The sequence below is a fragment of the Megalobrama amblycephala genome, linkage group LG23, assembly GCF_018812025.1.
Source record: "Megalobrama amblycephala isolate DHTTF-2021 linkage group LG23, ASM1881202v1, whole genome shotgun sequence".
Classification (NCBI taxonomy): Eukaryota; Metazoa; Chordata; class Actinopteri; order Cypriniformes; family Xenocyprididae; genus Megalobrama; species Megalobrama amblycephala.
In genome coordinates, this window is record NC_063066.1 from 9,942,687 (window position 1) to 9,966,347 (window position 23,661).

At 38.9% G+C, this 23,661-nt stretch overlaps 2 protein-coding genes across 4 annotated transcripts in view; one reads left to right on the plus strand and one right to left on the minus strand.

The window, feature by feature from the left end:
• The window catches only part of arr3b (arrestin 3b, retinal (X-arrestin)), a 39,558-nt gene that overhangs the window by 1,339 nt on the left and 14,558 nt on the right, over positions 1-23,661 (plus strand). The window contains exons 1-2 of one of the 3 annotated variants that reach the window (XM_048175675.1): positions 12,368-12,416; positions 12,817-12,950. The gene's annotated coding sequence lies outside the window, so the exon portion shown is untranslated. Of the gene's footprint in view, positions 1-12,367; positions 12,417-12,782; positions 12,951-23,661 lie in introns of those variants that run through there. The other 2 variants (XM_048175674.1, XM_048175676.1) reach the window with 2 other exon arrangements.
• Positions 1,302-22,941, minus strand: inppl1b (inositol polyphosphate phosphatase-like 1b). Its single transcript, XM_048175672.1, has 27 exons — positions 21,413-22,941; positions 18,675-18,738; positions 17,258-17,396; positions 15,701-15,839; positions 15,423-15,563; positions 15,220-15,307; positions 13,609-13,698; positions 13,370-13,492; positions 13,163-13,277; positions 12,981-13,081; positions 12,806-12,908; positions 12,520-12,716; positions 11,516-11,633; positions 11,239-11,335; positions 9,959-10,097; positions 9,630-9,729; positions 9,405-9,493; positions 9,143-9,224; positions 5,499-5,585; positions 4,773-4,880; positions 4,531-4,619; positions 4,320-4,407; positions 3,996-4,151; positions 3,625-3,706; positions 2,717-3,524; positions 2,484-2,599; positions 1,302-2,336 (listed from the first exon to the last, which is right to left on the minus strand). The coding sequence occupies exons 1-27, from the start codon at positions 21,547-21,549 to the stop codon at positions 2,243-2,245; spliced, it is 3,690 nt and encodes a 1,229-aa protein (XP_048031629.1). The 5' UTR covers positions 21,550-22,941; the 3' UTR covers positions 1,302-2,242.

Genomic DNA, 23,661 nt, shown 5'->3' on the forward strand with positions numbered 1-23,661 from the left:
AGTAAAACGTATTCGCATTTAACCAATGAGTGGTTGGAGGTGCACTCAGAGAGGAGATTTTATCACAGAAGTTAATGCTCATTTGCTGGAACTGATTCTTTAGCAACATATACACTCAATATAATCAGTATGATGGAAACACACACATTTATATTAAACTACACAGATATGATGGTAAATACTAAATAATATGATCTGTGTTTAGGGCAGACCATCGTGAACATGGAAGAGCAAGTGTCTGGAAAGCTAAATGAACAGGGCAAAAGGTCACTGCAAGACAGTCCTTTATCTGCTAGTGATCTGTTTGAGTGCCATGCCTCTGAGTTAAAGTTCACATTGAATATTCACACAATGGATTTATGATGTTGACTGCAGTAATAAACTGCGAAGTTTGTGGTTAAATAATCTGTGAAATAGTTTTCAAATCCATTTGACATAGATTTAGTAGGCTATTATATATTGCTGACATTAAGGGATAATAAAATCATATTAAATACAATATACGTATACAATTTGCGTTGTGTATCCTGAGATAAAAAAAATATATGAGCTGTGTGAAAGCTGGGGAGATTAGTTTGCGGTGTTGGTACGCTAAGACCCACTTCCTTTGCAGTGCTGACCTGATGGTTAGTCCGAGAGGGAGTTACAGGAAAGTGCATAAATAGTACAGGAATTTGAGTGGGACAATGACTCAGTAATGTGATGTGAACCGTAGGTCACCAGAAATACAGCTCAGATTCACTCTTCATCTCTGGCTTACATAATAATCTAATGACTGACAGATGAAGTCAGGAAAGCTAATGCAGAATACACACCTCCTCTCCACCCGCTTTTTATTTGCGTCACGACAAAGCAGATAGTTAGAAAGAGCCAAGATCAGTCACAAACTACTGGAGGGACAATTTTTTGAGAGAGCGGAAAGAAAGTTGTGTATTTGTGATAAGCTAAGATGTAATAACCAGACTCACTGAGATGCATTATCCGGCGGATGTGAACTCATGCTGAACTTTCTCCATCTCCTTCTCTCTGTCTGTCTGTCTATCTATCTATCCATCTGCAGTTATGTAAGACATGTCTCTGGACATTTTTAGGACATGCTGATGTCATTACAAACTCTCCAAACTCATTGTTTTTGTCTGAGAGGCAACTCTATCCCAAAGCAAGCATAGTCCCTAAAGATCCTGTTTCTGTACATACAACCTTCTGTACCACATTTGTTTAAGTTTAAAGATGATCAAATATTGGCACTGAATAGTAATATTTGACTTAGATTAAAAAGCACCCTTTAATCACTCTTTTTCTGTGACTTTATAAAACATCACTATAATCCAAAGATAATACATAAGTTATCAAATTACAAAGTGGGAGGTGGGGTAATTCACTTAACGTTGACATCATAAATTAGAGCGTAGCTAGTTGGCCTTAATAGTTTTATAGTTTGATAAGAATAAAAAGCAAATAAAATGACATTTACACACAAAAATTTACAGTCTGTATTAAATCTCTTTGAAAAAACAGGTTACACCTTCAATGTTCAGGAAAAATGTGAACAGTTATTCTGTTACCTGATTTTGCAGGTAATATTTACAGTTGATCCAGCCATGAAAGACTACTCTGGAAATCATTATATTTGTTCAAGTAAGCATTAAACCTACAGTACATGAGCTTATCTCCTTAAGTAAAGGGGAGAACAGCAATTAAATCCCTGGGGTAAACAGTAAAATAGGTATTCCTCTTAAAAGGACCAGCTGACTCCTTTAGCAAACAATTGGTTTATGCACTTTTAAAAGGTAGTATATACAGTAGCTTGGGGTCTCTTATGAATAAATACAGTAATTAGGCTCAAAACAGGGATGTAGACAAGCTGTAATACATTCACCAGACAAGGTATTGAACCACAACATAACATTTCTTAGATAAGACATGGATGAATTTGCTATTATATACACAGTATTTACGGATGAGTATCAAGACGCTCAATATAGAATAAACAATAAAAGAGTCTGTGTTTTTGTGATAGATATGATTTGTTTGGATTGTTAGAAGCATGTATTTGTTTATTCCGCAGGACCACAGGGACAGAATGAACACTTACCGGTAGTGTGATGAGCATTATTATGAATGGAATTTAAAGTTTTGAAATTACAAAGGAGAGTAAAAAAATATGTATTAGGAATGCAAATATTGAACTTGTCATGAGTCTCCTGATATGACACCTGATAGTCTCTCAGGCTCTTTTTGTTCAGTCCCAGATCTTGGGAAGGTTCTCCAAGATTCTTCGCCGATGAGATGGGTTAGACACACCCGCTGCACACAGCTCCTCATCAGTAATACCACTGCAGAATAAAAGAACACACTTTTGGCAACTTTTTGTTCAATAAGCACTGTTGCTGCTTAGAGTCATTGAATAAAGCACATGGCAGTGAAAACAGAAGAAAATGAGGAAGATTTCAGATTTTGCGCCACATCGACATCAGCCTCACCTGAAGTAATCAAGATCATCCCAGCCACTGTGGCTGAGGTCCAGCGTGTAACGCTGCAAACCCAGAGTGCTGAGCAGTTCCCGCACTGTTTCTGGGGCTCCATGTAAGACTGACACCTGCAGACACACATTATCTTTGTATTTATCAAGCCAAACCCAAAAGCTAATCCTTAAGTCCATATTTACATAGTTCACTGAAAAACATAATCCATAACAGAGATCTACCCGGCTCACCTCTTTCTCCCAGCTGTAGTTTCTTTCATTAGCTAAACCATAGTCATACCCATGATGCCTTTGCTGAGAAGACATTTCATGAAATTGGTACTTTCTGTCTACTGGCTGAAAATCCACCTCACTTAGTGATTTAGCAATTTGGAGAGCTGTAAGAGAGTTGTCTCCTGAAACTGTAGTTGGCTGCTCTACAATCCAGGGTGCTGAGGATTCGTGGATGGGAACCCTTGTGGATACATAGGGGTATAGCTTTGGTCCATTTTGCATTGGCATGGGCCGGCCTTGATGCTGTCTGTGATAGTCCTTTCTGACTTTGTCTTTGAGTGGCGTCTGGATGTCCCGAGAAAAAACAGAATGGTTCATGTAGGAGTTTGTGAGTTTTTTGACTGATAATACTGAACCCTGTGTCATATTGTTCTTTTGGGGCTGCAACTGTAAAGATGGATTTGAGGAAGGAGTGTGTCTTTGATTTGGGGATGTATTAGGAACATCTGGACCTGGGAAAAGCTGATAAGAGGATGCGGTCAACGACAGTTCATTTTGAGTATCACAAGATGGCTTATAGGGTGCTAAGGAGCCAGGAATCTCAATCTCTGTGAAGTCGGATCTCCGAGCGGACCTTTTGCCATGGCTGTGACCTCCGGTCACTCTAGGGAGCTGTATCACAGCATCTTTGGCCCGTACTAATTGTGATTCTTTGCTGGATGAGGGAATCTCTTCGACTCTCTGCAACACAGGCAGCCCTTCAAAGATGAAGTACGCAGGATTGGTGTAGCTGTTTGGAGCTGCCGTATACGAGGCTGGTGGTGCTCTACAGTGGGAACATGAAGTGCAAGTCATCCAACAGAATATGCTAGTGGAACATAAGGAGATCTGACAAGTGTGTCAAAATTGGCTAATTTTTAACTCACTGGGTGGGGAACGCACAGGAAGAAGGACGAGACAAATGGTCCTTCGTCATTTCCTTCTCAGCCCTCTCATTACAGAGCCACTCTGTAATGTGCAGAAGACATGGTGCATGGCAAACTGTTTACATTTTGTAGATATATGTGGCAGAGCCACTGGGTATTTAGTGTGCATCAAGAGTCATATTTCAGTGAAGGTCATGATGCATCTGGACAAGATCAGGCAGCAAGGAGCCAAAAGAGGAGGCCATGGTAGATAAAAAAGTAAAAACAGATCCAAAGCAGAGGAGGAACTTTAAAGCAGGAAGAAATTTAAGGCGGAAAAATGCAGGGCATATTTGAAAAAATTATATTTTAATGCCACGTGGATAACCCACCATAGACCCTTTCCCGGATCCTTCTGCGGTCTGGTGGTACATAGACCCTGATTCGTCCACGAATAGAGCCCATCTCCTCTCCTCTGTGAGTCAAGCATGTCTCAAATGGATCCGATGATTTCCCTGTTATGGAGCGAAGAGGCACACAGCACTCCCCTGTAATGGCATAACTCCCATTACATATACAATCAATATGACCACAATGATTCAGCAGAATTAAGGAGTTCAACAAAGTGCTCTTAATTCACCAAAAATAAAAGGATGTGTTATGTAGTTGGCTATGACTATGGCCAAACCACTGACTTGATGAGCTTGACCATTTACCATATGACTCAAAGCCATCACATGACTTCACAGACAACAGCAAGTGCTGATCCCGGAGATGCTCTAAATCCGAGAAAACTGGGTGGAACTGAAAAACAGGAGGGACAAATGAGATATTTGATTTGGTGTACCAACCCTAAAGTGTCAAATCATTATGAAACTAAGCATAGCTTCAAATTATCATACTGAGCCTAATGATCTGTATCACAACCTTGGGAAACTGTTTTGAAGACCAGCCAAGTTTGAGAAACCCTGGCACCTCACAGCACTGTGAGTCATTCTCGGCAGAACGGCGAAGCTCTAAACAGAAGGAGGAGCATAAAGTCACAAAAAAAAAAAAGAACTGTCACAATTATCTCATGATCTCCTGATATTTCAAAAGGAAACAGACTAGTAACAAAGCATTGCATGATTGCTAGCCTGATTGATTATTGCACAAAAGATACCTTATACCTTCAAGACAGCGGGAGTGGAACTCGATGAAAAACTTGGCCTTGCTAGCCGTTTTCACTATGGCCTCAATCACCTCCAGCTCAATGCTGGCTCTCTCTGAACCTGAGTCTACATCAACAGAGATGGAAAAAAAGGACTGTGACATGGTTATGACACTAAGTGAAACAGTAAACAAATACTCAATTTTAAAAATCATTTATTCACCCTCAAGTGTTCCAAATGCCATAAGACTTTTGTTCATCTTCGAAACAAATACAAATACACAGCTGCAGCGTGTTGAGCTGTCTTGGCCACAGTAATAAAGAGATTGTAAAAGAACCAATTTCATTTAGGATTTTATTTAATAAACCCTGATGAAATCATATACATCGAACACATCAAATATGGTAAATGCATGATGTGTGAGAACCACTGAGATTTGTTTTGAGCTCTCAGGTTTTATTAAAATATTTTTATTTGTATTTCTAAGATGGTATGGAATGGCATAAGGGTGAGTAACTAATGACAGAAGCTGAAATAGTTTTAGGGCTTTCCCATGTTGGTGCTGTTAAAATGAACCAGCCTTGAAACCACCCGTGGAAAAAATGTGTTCAGTGGTAAAGGGAAATGGTAGTTCCTTAATGAAATGCAAGTTCAGCAACCCCTAATATAACTTCTTTAAGTTATGAAATGACCTAAAGGTCAAAAACTTAATTCTCAGAGAGACAAGCTGAAAAGACTTCATACCTGTTCTGGTAAACTGTGATATTACACCAACTTCAAAAGTTGCAAAAACAGGAGAGTGATCACTAGTGAAGATGTCGTCTGTGCAACCTGATGATCAGAAACAAACAATCAATTTTAAATATTTGTTTTATTACTATATGCATTTTGTTGTCAGTTATGCTGGGTACACACTAGCCCCGATTTTCACTCGCCAGCAGTTTTCTGGAAATCTCAACAAATGCCTGATTGTCACTCGTGACAATCACGTAGTGTGTATTATCAAAGACGCGATCTTAGAAAAGTGCCATTCCTTTGTCGATGCCCATGAGATATTTAGCATGCTGGACCTGTCTGCGACTCAAGAGTCCTGCAGTGTGAAATGTAATTTGACTGGAAATTACATCAGTGACAACCGAGAACAAGATACAAGGCAAGTAAAGTTCAGGAAAGAGTTGCTTCAGACTTGACTGACAGACTGGCATTCTGACACCACAAGCTTCATGCTTTATATCCTTATGTCCTTTTTTTGTTGCAATCATTCTGCTTATTGTACATAAAATACAAGTAGGTATATATCAGTAGTCCCATATTTATAATTGTGACCTCAGAGTTTTCTTACAATGTCTAACAATGTCAAACCATTGAAACAGATGTTTACATCTACCAATGTCAAAGAGAGAGAGAGAGCCCTATAAATATAAATACTATAGTAATTGTTCTGTTGGAATTGCTCTGTAGAGATAGATGCCCCTTTTTTACATTTGAGCCACTGCCCCAGAGGAAGTCTCTGCACGACTCTGTATACCAGTGGCCTGTTGCACAAAGCCGGTTTCAGTTTCTACCCAGGCAAGTTCAAGAGTAGTTTGAGCAAACTCTGTTTTTTCAGGAGCAGGTTTATTCTAGTTTAGAACTAGGGCTGCACGATTAATCGCATGCTATTCTCACGCGCATTTCGTCAGTAAAGCCGGTTCCCTGATTACCGCTAAATCGCCATCACCTGTTTTTAAACGGAGCGCCTTTTAATAGACGGAGCCGTAGTTCACGGACAAGCCACGCAATATCGCGTTCATTATCGCAGGCGATTCATCTGCGATATGAACGCGATATTGCGTGGCTTTTCAGTGAGCTACGGCTCCGTCTATTAAATGCCGCTTCATTTGAAAGCAGGTGATGGTGATTTAGCGGTAATCAGGGAACCGGCTTTACTGACGAAATGCGCGTGAGAATAGCATGCGATTAATCGTGCAGCCCTATTTAGAACTCGACCAATCAGGTGTGAGTAGTGACCTGTATTTGATGCAATAAAGCCACTCCCCTGCATCTCTCACTCCAAATTAAATCATTTTATAGTGAAAACATTTTAGAGACAAAATTGCTCATCTTTTGCTGTTAATTATTTATTATATTTATATTAAATGTCACACTTTCAGGTGCACGCACTTCAGAGTTAATCGCAAAACTCTGGATTAAATCTGAATTGACAGAGAATGTTTATATTGAGCTTTGTGAGCCTGTTGAGCCTGATCTAAACCAGTTTGGACTTATCTGGATTTGTCAACTCCAAACCTACTCTGAAACGTTTTTTTGCATGAAGCTAGTTTGTTCAACTAGCTTCATGCAACAGGCCACAGGGATGTCCAGTCCTGCTCCTGGAGGACCACTGTCCTGCAAAGTTTAGCTTCAACCCCAATTAAACAAACCTGAACCAGTTAATCAATGTCTTGCTAGGCATACTAGAAACTTCCAGGTAGGCGTGTGTTGAGACAAGTTGGAGCTAAACTCTGCATGACAGTGGCCCTCCAGGACAGAGTTTGGACACCCCTGCTGTATACACTGGATTAATATTGAGTATCTGCCGATACAGAGTCCTGATCTGATACTCTTCTTTGTGCTTGGTGCACTTTTTGGTGCCTTAAGTAGGCTAAATTAAAGTTATTAAAATCAATCCAATGTAATTAATAACTTTAATGTATTCGCACCAAGCACTAGGAAAATACATGTATTAATTAGACCAATCTTTTTACCTTTTTATGTATCTTTAAAAAATTAGGACCAGTCAACTTTTCTAGATACTACTTTATGCAATCAGTCACAGTACTCAGTTTTGGTATATACTCAATATTAAATGACTCCGATAGGATAGGGGGCAAAAAAAAAAGTGCCGTTATGTGCTGATGCTTTGAAAACAAACCCAAAGGTTCAAAAACCGAAATATAAAAGTGTGGTGAGCAAAGCTATGCATTTTGCCACCTTATCCTGCATCGTCATTAACAAGCGACAGGGACAGCGGCTGCTTTGATGATGTAAACGCACCACAGTTCAGATCCAAATAATATAATGTGAACACAATCCAGCAGAGGAGGGGGGGAGTAAACAAACAAGGGTTCGGACCAGGCAATCGAACCAAGTGTAAAAGCACCCTTAGTCAAAGGCCCTGTTTACACCTGATATTAAAATGCATTTTGGTCTATTGGAACACTAAATACAGGTGTAAATGGGGTCTAAAACATTTTGAGCTTGTCCACTTTCGACCACTTCCAGAGGTAGTCGAAAACGCATTCGACCAGATTACTTTCGTAATGTGGTCGAATGCATTCAAACAACCACAAAAGATGCCTACTTGTCACTTACTGACTTAATGTGTAAACATTATGGGAAGCACGCTAGCCAGACTTTGTCAGCTGAAGACCAAAGTTTGGTTAGAAGATGAAAAATTAACCAAGCACAATGTTACCATTCCTGATTTCTACCATGCAGTCACTGTGTTCGGCATTGCCTTTTGGCTATCAGAGCAGAAACGAAAGTTGCTGTTCTCTGTGTTTTTTCCGTCATCTGCGGTCGTGTTCATATGTAAATTGCATGACCTTATTTCATCCATTAGATAGAAAGATCTGAAAAAACCCATACATTTACCCACCCATAGACCCTTCCCTAGAAGAAATCAGGATAGAAGTGGTTGAAAGTGGACAAAAGAGACGGATTAAAATACCAGTTGTAAACGGGAATGTGTCTCCCTCGTCTACTTGTGGTCCAATCGACCAAAACGCATCTTAATACCAGGTGTAAACAGGGCCTAAGATTTTAATGGACATGCCAAAAAGTCCTACCTATCGGTTCTATTCATCCAACACATTACAGATTTATGTAATGTGGAGATTTTTTTATATAATGAGACGGCAAGCATACAAACCATCCTCTGAATTGTACATCAAATTCCCATCACATTGAATGCTGCCATTTAAATTGTTAATTAAAACACTAATGTAAGGAAGTTATAAAATACTAAGCATTTGGTCAGAGTATATGTTGGAGGCCTTTGCTGAGGAGACTGAATTCACATGTTTAGAGCAGACAGACAGACAGGATATGACTCTGATTGTGGACCACAGACCAACAATCATACCCAGAGTAAACCTTTGCAGTGCAGTGCAGCTACACACATCTCATTCCAACATGCTACAAAAATAGCAGTCCAATGTTTTAGTTTCTTTCCTCAAGCTAAAGTGCAAACCAACAAAGGAGTTTGTCTAGCCACTTTGAGTATTAATAAGACATTGTAATGCACTAAACAATTGCAAACATTATGGCTGCTACATTGTTCCTGTTTTTATATGATTTGACAAACGCTTATGAGAATACGAAGTGAAAGAAATAGAAAAATATACCATATGAGGTACAGGTTATGTGAGACTCTGGGTAGGACTTCCACAGAACTCTGTCACACCATGAGGGCCCGTTGACTTGCACCTAAAGAAAGTTTATATAGTTTTAATAAAGAAAGGTTCGAAATTGTAATCTTCTATGTTGTCACACATGATAATCCCAATCATAACACCTGTTTTGATTCATAGGCTATCAAGAGTGTAAATAGAAAGTCATTTCAGTAGCAATAGACACTGACAGAATAAATGAAATAGAAAGTCTTACCCCACTGGACTTGTATTTCTGCCATAGATAACAGTCTCTAGAACCACGTTCATATCGATAGGTGGGTGGAAACAAAATCTTCTCCTCCTCTTAACAGAGAGAGCAAGAACAAAATAAAATGTCTGTTAATGCTTTTTTTGGCCCGAATGTTGCTGCGTAGCCTCATCTATTGATTTCGTGTGTGTATGGTGTCCGTGGGAGTGGAAGAGCAGCCGCTGTTCTTACTAAAGTTAAAAAAGGCCTTTCTTCTGTGCCGCTCTCTGGTCAATTGGTCTGCACACATCAGCTCCTCGAATTCTCGCTTTGAAACATGCTTCAATATGTCCTGCAAAAGAAAGGCCTCAGTCAGGGACAGCTGACCTTCAATGTATGATATAAGTGAGCACAAGGATTTACAGAACAACTAAAATGATTCAATGTGCTTAATGGGGTCTCCTTGGAGCAATGTTTAAATGGCTATAGATCACAGTTAATAAAAAGCAGTGAGCAGGAACAAGTAAAACTGGAGTGACTAATATCTACACAGAAATAAGCTATAATATAAGCTGTGTAACCAGTGCATCCAGGTCCAGGCGGTAGTTCAGGTCTCCACACCAAAAGAGATGATTGAAACGAAGGCTAATGTCAAAAGTGCTGAGCTGCTTTTCTCCAAGAGACAAAAGTCTGAGGATATCTTGGAAGTTGTGGTTCCTCCTAAGAAAAGAAAGAGGAACAATGCAAAACAGACACTCTCACTTACATTATCGTTCAAAAGCTTGGTGCCAGTAAGGTTTTTGAAAGAAGTCTCTTATGCTTACCAAGGCTAAATTCATTTGATCAAAATGAAAATAAAAGAGTAATATTGTTAAAAAGAAAAACTCTACAGTATCAGATGAGCCTTCGGAAATTGTTCTAATGTGCTGATTTGGCACTTGCAAACATTTCTTCCTATTATTATCAATGTTTAAAACAGTTTTTTTGTGGAAACAGTGATAATTTTTTAGGATTCTTTGATGAACAGAAAGTTCAAATGGACAGCATTTATTTGAAATGGAAATCTTTAGTAACAGTGTAAGTCTTTACTGTCACTTAAGGCGTCCTTGCTGAATAAAAGTGTTCTTTTCTTTCAAAAAAATCTGAGCCCAAACTTTTGAACGGTAGGTTATAGTAGGCTATAGTAACATGTAATATTTTAGAATATTGTTTTTATTTGTTGTTTTTGTCTCCTAGCAACGAGGTGCATGTTTCCCCTTATGAAAAATAAGTTTATTCAAGTGTGCTATGACTAGTATACTTATTTTAAACTAAGGTGTGTGGCAAAAAGTTTTGACACAAATCAACCCGAATTCAAATCTGCTTTTTGCTGAACTCACTCTACTCCCTTTTCCCATCACATATCAAATCGGAAAGGCATTTATTTTCAATAAAAATGAGGAAAATATTTGAAAAGTGGAAATAAATTGTGTAACGTGTGTTCAATAATAAAGTGTTTAGGTGTAGATGTAGGCTTTACTGTCCCAATAAGGTGGCATCCATTTAATAATTTTTAATAAATATAATCATTTACTCTCTATGTTAGTATTGCATAGCCTACCGTTTAATGTAGCCTACATCAACAATCAGGTGCAAATACTATCTGCCACTATTTAGAAGTATAAATAGCATCTAACTACAATTTACACTTATTGCAAAGAACATGTTTTTACATACTGTAAATAGAATCTAAAGCTATTTAAAGTGTAAATAGCAGCTATCACTAAGACAATAGGCCTATGCTATTTTTAGTTAGTGTAAATAGAATGTAGTTTCTATTTACACTATTTAGCCGCTGACATAAATATATGTGTGTGAATACCTCAGTGCTTTATCACTACCGGAAGTCAGATGGCAGTTCACAAAGCCCATTGAGGTGCCATTAAAGAGAAGAGAAACTCCTACTGCTCCCTTATTTCCTGTAACCACCAAGACAAAACAAATGAATCTAGCTAAAAATAATAATAAGATGATGATTTATTTATCACTTGGTTTGTTTTTCTTGGCTACAAGACAAATTATATAAAGGAGGTGAGAAAATAAGAGCTAGTTAGTTACTGATTGTGTTTGTTTGATTGATTGATAAAGAAGAGTTGTACCAAGCGTATTTCCCAGACCAGTTTTTACACTAGCAGTGTTTACTTGACTGATGCGTCCTTCATGCTCTGGTTTCACAAACACAGCCAGTCTGATATTCCAAAGGGACTGTACTGCCACCTACAGGAGAAACACAAAACACACACACAATCTCCTCTAACTTTTGTAATGCACTCAAATGTAATATAATTAAATGATTAATAGAGCTACGTGGTCACTTAAAGGGTTAGTTCAACCCAAAAAAGAAAATTCTGTCATTTATTACTTACCCTCATGTCGTTCCACACCCGTAAGACCTTCTTTATCCAATGACTCAGGCCTCCATAGCCAGCAATGACATTTCCTCTCTCAAAATCCATAAAGGTACTAAAACATATTTAAAACAGTTCACGTGAGTACAGTGGCTCAATATTAATATTATAAAGCGACGAGAATATTTTTGGTGCACCAAAAAAAAAAAAAAAAACGATTTATTTAGTGATGATGACCGATTTCAAAACAATGCTTCAGGAAGATTCAGAGCATAAATTAATCAGTGTATCGAATCTGCTGTTCGGAGCGCCAAAGTCACGTGATTTCAGCCGTTGACTGTTTGACGCGCGATCCGAATCATGATTCGACACACTGATTCATAATGCTCCAAAGCTTCATGAAGCAGTGTTTTGAAATCGGCCATCACTAAATAAATCCGTGTTTTTTTTTTTTTTGGCGCACCAAAAATATTCTCGTCGCTTTATAATATTAATATTGAACCACTGTACTCACATGAACCGATTTAAATATGTTTTTACTACATTAATGGATCTTGAGAGAGGAAATGGATTTCATTGGATTTCAACTAAAATATCTTAATTTGTGTTCCGAAGATCAACGAAGGTCTTACGGGTGTGGAGCGGCATGAAGGTGAGTAATAAATGACAGAATTTTCATTTTTGGGTGAACTAACCCTTTAAGAAGATGAAACAGAGTTCTGGTCTATGAAGATTTTGATTTTTATATGATAGACCTGTTTGAAGTCGATGTTGGTTGCGCTCCGAAGCGTGGCTCTGATGTGTTCAACCCACTCTCTCTCACTCTGCGGGTTGTCCTGAGTGCCTACTGCATAGATATCATGAGGCAGAGAGGCAATGGACTCATCTGGGGTGAGACCCAGACCACAGCAAGTAACCCAAGTCTGAAGTGAAGCAGGAGGTGGAGTGTCCCCTGCAGGCAAAATACAGATGCAACAATAATATATTTTGCTGTAGCTGTTGAGGCCATAACATCTTTTATGACTAACTGTATATTGATACCCATATTCCAGGTGCCCACAAACACAGAGATGACATCAAGCTCAGACTGCTGGGAGTGAGCAGCCTTCATAATCTGCAGCAGCCGACAGAAGGCTTCACGTTTCTGAGAAAGATGCATCAGTACTTTAGATTGAGATCATTTAAGGTAAGCCAGTTCCAGTTTTTTTTCTCTCACCTTCATGCTCTCAAACACCAGCTCTCTTGGTGGGTTGTGATGACTGTCAACTACCATCTTCAGTTTGGCAGAGCCTCTCTGAAACTTTACCAACTGCACGACTAAAACAAATGCATTAGACAGCATTTACTAATTTTGCATGGAGACTAAACTGTCATGTTTTTAAGGTAAGGTAAACTCACTCCTGTCATGTGTGACAGTCTCCATGCCAAATGAGCCAGACTTCTTGTCGAATAGCAGCACTCCTGCATCTATGTCTACTGACACCATTTGCCTGCCATACCTGACCACCTTGACCTTGACATTCAAACACATGCACATAAATAAATGCAAACACTTTCATAATTAATATATCAGCACTTTGAGGAAGATGACAGACATTGTGCTACCTGAAAGCTGTGGACAGGATTGGGTCGGGCATGCTTTTTGGTAGCTGTAACTGCTTCAGGAGGAGTGGCTGGTTGCAAAGATAAGTTGTGATTGGTTACAGCTTCTTGTAAAGCTTTGAGAACCTGAAAAAGACATGCTATTGTTATCATTATCATTATCATTACAAACAGAAATGCAGAAGGATGAAGGTTTGTGTGTGTTCGTGCATGCTGTTTTTATATTTCATGTGTGTCTCTACCCTCTTCTCCAGAGAAGACAACAGGTTACAGAGGGTCGTGAGCTTCTGAAGTAGATTATCCATGTTTTCTTCAGGGCTCTTCCCTGTATTCTAATGAAGGGAGAGGTAATGAGAAAACAGGAATATATGAGGAAAAGGTGGAGAATTACTGAGTCCCAAAACTTGCTTCCTGGAAGACACTGTTGTCTTTGCACTGCAAGCTCATGCAGAAGTCACCTACACAATTCTAGGGTGCTGTGGTTTGTGTATGATGCTGTAAGGTGTGCTGTGAGGTTGCAAAGATGTTCTGGGTGGTTGCTATATCATTGTTTACTGGCACAAGTCAAAAGAGCTCAGGGCGCTGATATTCTGATCCCTAATAGGGTCTAAAGGACTGGTTCTCAACCAGGGAGCTGGAGCCCACTAGGGGGCCTAAGGGGTCTGCAGGATGACTTAAAATAATTTAATGTCCCTGTGGTGAAAATCACGTTTTCAAAGTTGATTATATGTCTATGTGGTGTTTTTAATATGCTTTAAGACAAACCATGTGCAAATTCATAAGTTAACATCATTGCTGAGTATTTTCTATTTAAAACTGCAGTGATCGAAAGGCAGTTTCAAAAACGCGGTTTGAAATCGCTGGTGATTGTGATGTCACAAACTACCATGTAACCAAACATGTCAATGTGCCGGCGGGCTTTAGCATATCATTAACTATGATCTATGTCTTGAAAAGCCAGGTTATCCTGGTATATTTTTCTGCTGATATGAAAAATTGGGTAGATTTAGCAATATGGCGGGTGTATGATGTATATAATGATGTTATGATGAACTATAGGCTATACCTTTCTCCATTGACATTCTAAGGTGTTTTTTGTGTAACATTAGCAACACATTATTAGCAGCTGTTCGATTACATAGTCAAGCAAAACGCTAATCATATTAATTACCATCATGTGTCTAACATTGTAAAAAAGCGATACCACCGTGCAGCGTTTACCTCAGTAAGTTGACCGAGTGGATCTCTGAGCTAATGCGAGTGAGTGGAGGCGGGTAAATGTTTAAATGTGTCATTTTGGTCATCAAAGATGAGTTTTAAGGGATAAAATTATTGACTACAGGGGGACTTTAAATTTATATATTAAGAATAACACAATTGGTTAACATTTATCAGTATATTACTATAATATAACTTTCTTCAAAACACAAAATGAATTGTGGTTAATTAATATAACAACACTCCAAGTTTCTGTTAATATAAAAAGTTTGAAAGCAAGGAACTTTATCATAATTACAACGTAAATAGCTTAATGAATATCAATGAAAACTGAATATTGTGTTGGACAATGATGGGCTTTCGATCAAAAATTTCGAGAACCACTGGTCTAAGGGATTTTTTCCACCCATTTAAACATCCACCAGCAAAGATAAGTCAGTTAGATCACTTATAATAAATGTACATGTAATAAAACTTTGAATCTGTGGTTCTGGTTCCCTATATCAGCCACACAGCGTGCAGTCCTTTATAATAATGTTGCATGTAAAGCAAATGTATTAAACTAAAGACATAGGATTGACTGGAAAAAGCAGCTTATTAACCTTATGTTTGTGTAAAACCACAAAGGGATGTACCTGCATTGTGGGGAAGGTGAGATGGCCGCTAGGATGATCAAACACTTTCGCCAAAGTCTCCAAACTAGACAGCGTCTGGTCAATCTCGCTGTGATAAACAAATCAGGGATAACTTTTTGCCAGGACATGTAACAGTCATTATTCAAATGTTCTTCAAATAATTGCAGCAGTGCATGAAAGGATGTGATGTTAGAGAAACGCACCTGTGCAGACTGACGCATGCGCGGCTGAGGATACACTGAAAGTGTTGCAGTCCTGACGCACCCCCTTTCACATTCTCCAGGTCTTTACACACATTACCATGAAGATACTCATCTAATAATGTGACAATCTCACAGCCTAAACTGCAGAGGTAAACATTGGTACAATGAGCTGTAAGTGCCTATAGTGTTTTCACACATATAAACAAGCACAGACCATGTTATATGATGTGATCCAAAAGTTTAATATTGATCCATAGGTCATGTGTGAATGAATGTACCTATTTGGGCTGAGCTCCTGAAGCCTCTGCAGCAGTAAATGAGGGGCTGCTGAACTGGAAGGTAAAGGGTGGCTTGTAGGGGACATTGCACGTGGTGGAGGGGTGGCAAATGTTGAACCTGGCTTCTCATCATCACCATCTTCAATGAGAAGACATCTGTATGTAAGCTTAAAAATTTGAATGTTGTGCATGTGGGTAGATCTGTGTCACAGCGCCCTCACACAAAATTTAAAGGGATAGTTTACCCAAAAATGAACATTCTGTCATGATTTACTCACCCTGAAGTTGTTCCAAACCTGTTCAAGTTACGGAAAAAAACGAAACTGGCGCCGCGTTCGTTCCGTAAGTAGAATAGGGAAGGCGTAGAACATTCAGCGTAAGCGTTATGAAGAATGCGGAAGCGGAAAGTACGTTCAATGCAATATTTTGTTTATAAAGCATAAACGGTTGTATTTTTTTCGAAAATGACCAAACGATTCGCTAAATAAGACCCTTATTACTCATCTGGTATCGTTTAAAGCCCTTGAAGCTGCACTGAAACTGTAATTTTGACCTTCAATCTGTTCGTAGCCATTGAAATCCACTGTGAGCAGAATAATCCTGGAATGTTTTCCTCAAAAACCTTAATTTCTTTTCGACTGACGAAAGAAAGACATGAACATCTTGGATGACATGGGGGTGAGTAAATTTATCAGGAAAAGTGTATTTAAAAGTGGACTAACGTTAATCCTTTAATGGCACCCATTGACTTCCATAGTATTTTTTTTTTCTTCGTATGGAAGTCAATGGGTGCTGTCAACTGTCTGGTTACCAACATACTCAACAGAAGAAAGAACCTCATAGAGGTTTGGAATAACTTGAGGGTGTGTAAATAATGACAAAATTTTCATTTTTGGGTGAACTATCCCTTTAATATACACTTTGATAACAGGGCTGCAGATGAAATGGTCGCAAATGCGGCAAAAAATAAAAATGTTTGACAGTAAGTTTAAATCTAGACAATAAAACTTTGTATGTCAGTCAGTTTCATCAAATATCATCCGTGCATCACAGTATTTTCTGCAACAACAACAAACACAGCGTAAGTCATGATGTCCGATTCGTAAACAAATGACAGCTTCTTTTTAATTAACCTATCAAAAAAGATTTACAAAGCAGCCTCGAACTCGCGGTTTGAATTAGACTGTGATTAATTCAGAGCCGGACTGTTACTGAGTTCACAATAGACCTTATTCAGAACAGCGCCATGACAGGTGAAAGCGATGCTGTGACATGAGCAATGTTCGATGTTCATGTGACAATATAATTAAAGACAAATATTCACAGCAAAGTTTTATTATTATAATCAGTATATTAAATGTCTCTGAAATACTTCATACTAAAATGTCCTTTCATCACAGCACAAGGCAGTGAGTGTTGTTAAAGCTAATGAAAATTCATTTACCCAAATGTTTAAGTAGGAAGATGTGCATTCAATGAACTGAAACGCTTATAATCAAACATATATTCATCAAGCGATTCTGTTATTTGTGCATTATGCTTTATGTCTCATCTTACCTGAGCTCTCATCAATGGGCTCTGATTCACGCATAACAGGGTAAAGCAAAGGGGCCACCAGACCTTTGCGTGGGTTTTGATACCCCAAAACTAAATCACCAAGAGTACGGAAACAATTCACCTGCACTCCCTGCGTGGCCTGAAACAAAAACACACACAACCCAACACATAAAGGCAAACAGATTCACAGATTAAATATACAGCAGGACAGCATAAGGAATTGAATTACAAAATTTCACAGTTCTAAGGGAGGTTGGAAAGGGAACATTAACAGGAAAAATCATACCATCAAAAGCAAATTGTGTAAACTTTTAAAAATATTTTACTTTTATACTTTTTTGATCACAACCTTTTTTCATTTTTTTTTATTTATATTTCAGAATTGACTACCCTTTTATTAAACTACAAATATTTGGAATTCTGACAGACCTATTAAACTTGCACGGCAAAAAATAATTTGAGACTCTATCTCCTGAGTAAACTAAAAAAGGAAGGCAGAAAATGCAGAACTGCTAGGTTTGCCACAACAAGAAGTTGTTCTAGGTAGGGTAACTCCCAAAACATTTCAGTTTTTCCGCTTTATGGACCAAAGATACAATTACATTACGATGCCCTCATTCTAGCGTCTGCCAAACTCTACATACCACAAACAGCCACTAGCCAGCTTCCCACTGTGCAAACAAGGGCACACACACACATACTTAAACCATCAGGCATCATGACAAATAAAATAACCCGCTCTTTGAATGGCTTTTTTTAGAAGCTTGTATTTTCAAAGTATGGTCGATGAAACCATTTTGGCAAAAACGTTCAATTATTTCCCCTAAAATCTCTGTATAGCAGCATGTTTTCCTTCCAAGAGTGCAGCTCTTGAAAAGCGATTAAAAGGAATCAGACACTGGGAGGGGGAGAATTTTCGGAAAATGACTCTGTTTTACAATAGAAAGCAACACTTAACTTAATGTGACTTGTGTTATTGTATTAATTATGTGCTTCAGATAGGAAACGCTTCAGAAAAGTCACTTTTAAAAATACAAACCCTTTTCGAAGAGTGTTTCTATATGAAACACACAAACATGCCTTATCCATAAGTTAGTAAAAAGACCCACAATGCATCTAGCACTGCTGCATGCCCAGAAACAATTATGTCACACATATTGTAATCTCCACACAGACAGACAAACCCATTCCAGTCATTCCCCACTGGATCTGAAGCGTGGGTGCAGGAGGAATCTGTGTGAAACATTTTATTGACAGCAAGTGCCACTGAGGTCATTTTGAAACCTCGCAGCTGCATGCTTCAGACAGCAGACAAGACTGCTTCATTTTTTTTCTTCTTTATAAGAAGTGAAAGTAACAATGAATGTCAAGTAATTTGCATTTGAAATTGAAGATTCATTAAAAAGTATATTCTCACCTGCACAGCCAATAATCCATCTGCATCAGGGAGGATTCGGTATGTATGAACATGTCGCTGGAACCTATGTACAAAACAGACAGACTGTTGAATCAAAGACAATACAGTGAAATAAATATTCTGTAAGCCATAGTTTACCCAAAAAAGAACATTCTGCGATGTCTAGCAAAATGTGACTGTCTTCCCCTTATATGGAGCACAAAAGGAAACATCAGGCAGGATGCCACAATGAAAGTGAATGGTAATCATGACTGTTGAGCTAGATTTTCAGTGATTAACAACTTAAACTACAGTATGTTTCTCACACAAAGCTATCGTATGGATTCATAAGACTTGAAAATTAGTACACAAATAATGTACCACACAGCAAAATCCCCAGAGTTAAATCAACTCTTCTCAGAGTACATATGTAAATAAATAGTGTTAAAGTAACACTGAAGCAGAGTTAAAGTTAATGAGATAATTAAGCAATAAGGCTGTGACTTAAGTCATTTGTAGTTCTTGTGTTTTTTCTTATTTCTTCAGTGATTCTGCTTGTTAACAGCAGGTGTTCATCACTAATGCGCAATCATTATTTCATTAATTGCTTAATTATCTCATTAAATTTAACTCTGCTTCAGTGTTATTTTAACACTTTTTAGAGAGGGACCATATGTACTCTGAGCAGAGTTGATTTAACTCTGGGGATTTTGCTGTGCACATTTATAGTGATTTTGTTTTCTGCTAAATTTCTCAATTGGTGTTTAGCGGAAGAATGAAAGTCATATAAGTTTGGAACAACCTGGACTCATCCAGGGTGAGTAAATGATAAGTCTGTCATTTACTCACCCTCATGTCATTCCAAACCTTTTGTGGAACATAAAAGAAGATATTTTTGAGACATGTCAGTGTTTTGTTTTGTTTTTTTTGTCCTTACAATGGAAGACAAAGGCAACCAAATCTGTTCTTTTGTGTTCCACAGAAGAAGAAAATGACATGAGGATGAGTAAATGATGACAAAATTTAAATTTTGGGGTGAACTATCCCTTTAAAGCACTTCTTCATCTAACTTCTCTTATATCTTATTAAGCTCTTACCTTCAGTAAAACTCTCTCAGAAATATCTTATCAAAGAAATATGTAAATTGTTCTACTGTGTATCACCATATAAAAAGTTCATCAGCTTTAAATCAACATTTTCAGTGACAATTCAGTCAAGTCATGGAAATTCAGCTACGGTACAAATAGTGTGGTACACATAAATAGGTCATTGTGTGGCTTAATGAAACAAAAGTATGCACATTGGACATTGATGTTTTCCATGGTTACCATTGGGCAGGGTTATAAATTCTGAAAGTAGGGTAAAACCTCATTAATAGCATGGAAGACCACAGTAAAATAAAATTCAGCCTGTTAATGTGGTCATCAGTATGTGTTATAACATACAAGATTATATTTCTGTGCTCATCAGAGGTTAGATAAACCAGAATTTGTGCTCATTCGCATTTGGCCACATAACCAGACACACATATCCTGAGCCCAATGAAAACACAATTAGAAAGCTCATTGTTTCCAGGTAATCTAAAACAAGAGAAGAAAGCACAGAGAGGAAGTGAGATGTGTCTGTGTGAGTAGATGTTTTGCATGTGAAAATGTTTTCAGGGAGAAGAGATGAGGTTGAGAGCAAGGGGAAAAAATCAGCCAGAGCCAGACAATAAGCAAAAAGGAGAATAAATGAGAGAGAATGAAAGAAAGAAAGTAGGGAGAGCAGTTGAAGCTGGAGGGCTCAGCCTTCAGGAATGTGTCTGGCTGTGGGCCGCAATGGAGAAAGAGCAGTGCGGTCACTGGAGCCTGTTCCCTCCTACAGGGGCCAAAGACAGGAGGAAAACTGAGGCCTGAACAAAGCTGACCAAGTGGGGCTAAAGGGGCTGCTGTAGACTGAGTCTCGTCTCCTGGAGTTCATATGCACTGAGATAGACAGCACTAAACTATCTGAAAGGTAGCCCTAGTCACAGTCCTGCCAAAGATCTGCTGAAACCTGATGGGGAAGGCAGACGCATGGCTGTAAAAGCCATCTCACAAGCACAGACTATAGAAAAGGACTACAATAGCTCATTGACTTCTTGAAAATACCTGGTAACTCTTGCGATTTATGTGATAATGCCAGTGTGCATCACCCGGAAGTGCTGTGGATAGACAATTGGGTGTGGTGCCAAACTCATTCTGGGTAAAGTCATCAAATTGCTAGGAAACGTGTGACTAATAAAAACAATATGTGCTTTAAAATCAGCTCAAAATATCGTCCGACTGGGTTGAATCATAGTCTGAAGATAAAGAAAACTGAAGTCTGTGCACTGTAAAAAATTATTTTCACTTATTTTGATAAATGAATTTTACATTTATTTTGATTTGTTATCACAACATTTTCTTTTGTCAAATCAACTTCTATAATTAATGTGGTTCAGATAACAATATTTTGAGTTTCTGTTGATTAAATCAATCGCCTTCATTGTATTAACTCAAATTTTTAATTCCAGTGAACTCAAAATTTTAAGGCAACCTGGCAACTTACTTTTTTAAGTGAAACCAACAATTCTTTTTTACATTGTGCCTATCATACACTATATGATTTTCTGTCAACTCCGATGGCCCAAAATCTACAAACTGGCTCTGACTTTTGGCAACTAGTGTCGACTCGTCAGACTGCAAATCTAGGCAAAAGTTGTGTAGTGTATTCCAGCATTAAGGTGTTGTACTTACAGAAGACACAAGGCATAGGCTCCAGGCACAGATTCGCTGTCCCTCACCAAGAAGCTGCCATCTCTCCCAGCATGGGCCAGCAGCTCTTCGGCTTGCACGCGGCTGATGTCCCGATGGTACCATGCCGCTGCTGTCATGGTGCTTTCAAAAGTGTCCTAGCAGAGTCTAACTTCCAAAAAACAGGTGTGAATCTGAGCGGTTGAATACAAGTTAGATGGAAGATCTCATGCTGTTGCTGTTGATCGCCAGTGATGCTAAAACCAGAGGTCCACACTGTCATCCCCTCTCTGTCAGAAACTGAGCATGCAAAGTCAGATCCAGCAGTGTTACAGCCTCAAAAAGCCTTCTTGTTTACACTGTCTAATACATTTGCCCTCCCATGAGCAGGATGCGTATTTGGCCAGAGGGCAGATCCAGGACTGGCCTCCTCCTCTTGTGAGTTGTTCTGACTCCACTTGTGAGAGCTCATGACAGAGCGCCCATACACATGCTGCCCACCCGCTGACAAAAGCTCCCTATTGTCTGGCAGCGAACATCGTCTGTGCAAATGCTTCCAAGAAGAGGAACCAAAAGTGAAGAAAAGCACCAGCTCCAGATCATGTAGACATAAAAAAAAAAAGTCAGTGGGGTAGTACCACCACAAATTCAAATACTTTTCCACTCGGTTGGTTTCGCCTTATAAGGGCAAGGCAACACCCCTCTAAAGAACTTCAGCTGATGTCTGCAAACTCCCATAGAGGACAGTTAACTACACCCAGAGGTTGGCCAACAAGCTTTAGGGTAAGAACCAGACCTGGACTCCATACGTAAAAATGATTGTGAAGGGAAAACCACATGAGGGTCGTCACATAGACGTAAAATCGGACCCTCTGCAAATGGAAGGAAGTGCTTCACAGCTCCAGATGGCAGGGGAGGAAGAAAGAGCAGAAAAAAATGAAAACACTGACCTGAATTCCTCTAAGTGACCTCATGTCATCGGTGGTGCATGAACCTGAACAAAGCGCTTTAGGAACTTTCAGTCTCTCTCATTCTGACTTTCTATCCCTCCCAGTGATCTTAAGAAAAACATCCCGTCCCATTCACAGTCATATTGTAACTGAATCAAGGTCACATGCTTTGAATCGGTCTCTACAGTTCTCTCCCGGTCATATGCTCACAGCTTCAGATGATCTAGGTTACTGTGCTACGCTTCCAGTTGTTTTTCTCTCACTCCTTGTTGGCTTCCCAGCTCTCTTTCTCTTCGTCTCCCTCTCTGCAGGAAGTGAAGAACACAAGCTCCACCATATGGATACGATCATCCCCCTTTCTCTGCGTCTCTTGTTTTGTTCTTCTCCTCCTCCTGCCCTCTTTTTCTCTGCTCTTTCTGTTTCCAGCTGCTTGACTAACACCATCCCTCACTACTCAGCAAAAAACAGTCTGAAAACCTCTCACACACACAAATAGAGCACTCCACCCCCAAAACTCTATTTGTTGTGAGTGGGCTATAAAAAGTCACTGTTTTTCCACTATTAAGTAGCTATGAAGGAAGTAAAGCGGTCCCAAGAAGTTTCTACCGCACCCTTCATCCGTAATGTTGTCTGTTCAGTGTTGTGGCAATAGACCACACAAGGTCATATGAGGGTACATGTTATTGAACATATAGGAGCATTCAGAGGTACCAGCAGTTAGAGTGCCAACAGCACCTCCGTTGTGAAGCACTGATGTTAATAATCTCTATTTTTATCCCCATGAATATGTAAACCTGAACTTTTCCACCTCTGCTCTTGTTGTGGCTTTATGGTTCTGATTTACATTAAAATTGTAGCTGTAGTTTCATAATGTAATGATTTTATTAATTGCAAATTGATTGGATGGTGAAAAGTGTTATGTACCAGAATGGAGCCATTGAATGCATTGAGTTTGTACAACGTCTTCTAAATGGCTGTTCGTTTAGGGATAGCATTATCAAATAGCCTAGTACATGATGTCAGCAGAAAAAGAAAAGTCACTTCAGAGGATTGCAATTTGATTAAAGATTATGAGGAGAAATTTTATTTATATCTTGCCTTTGATGTAGGGATGAGCACAGGGCTGGACTGGGACAAAAAAAATGAACCCTGGCATGGTCCAGGCGGCCCACCACTACGATCCAGAATCGGACACCGCCCATACACTGTTGTTCAAAATACACACACATATAATAAAGAGACAAATTACATAAACATGGCTTTTAAGTTTTTCAGGTGGGTCTAACAGTGGTATTTGTGTAA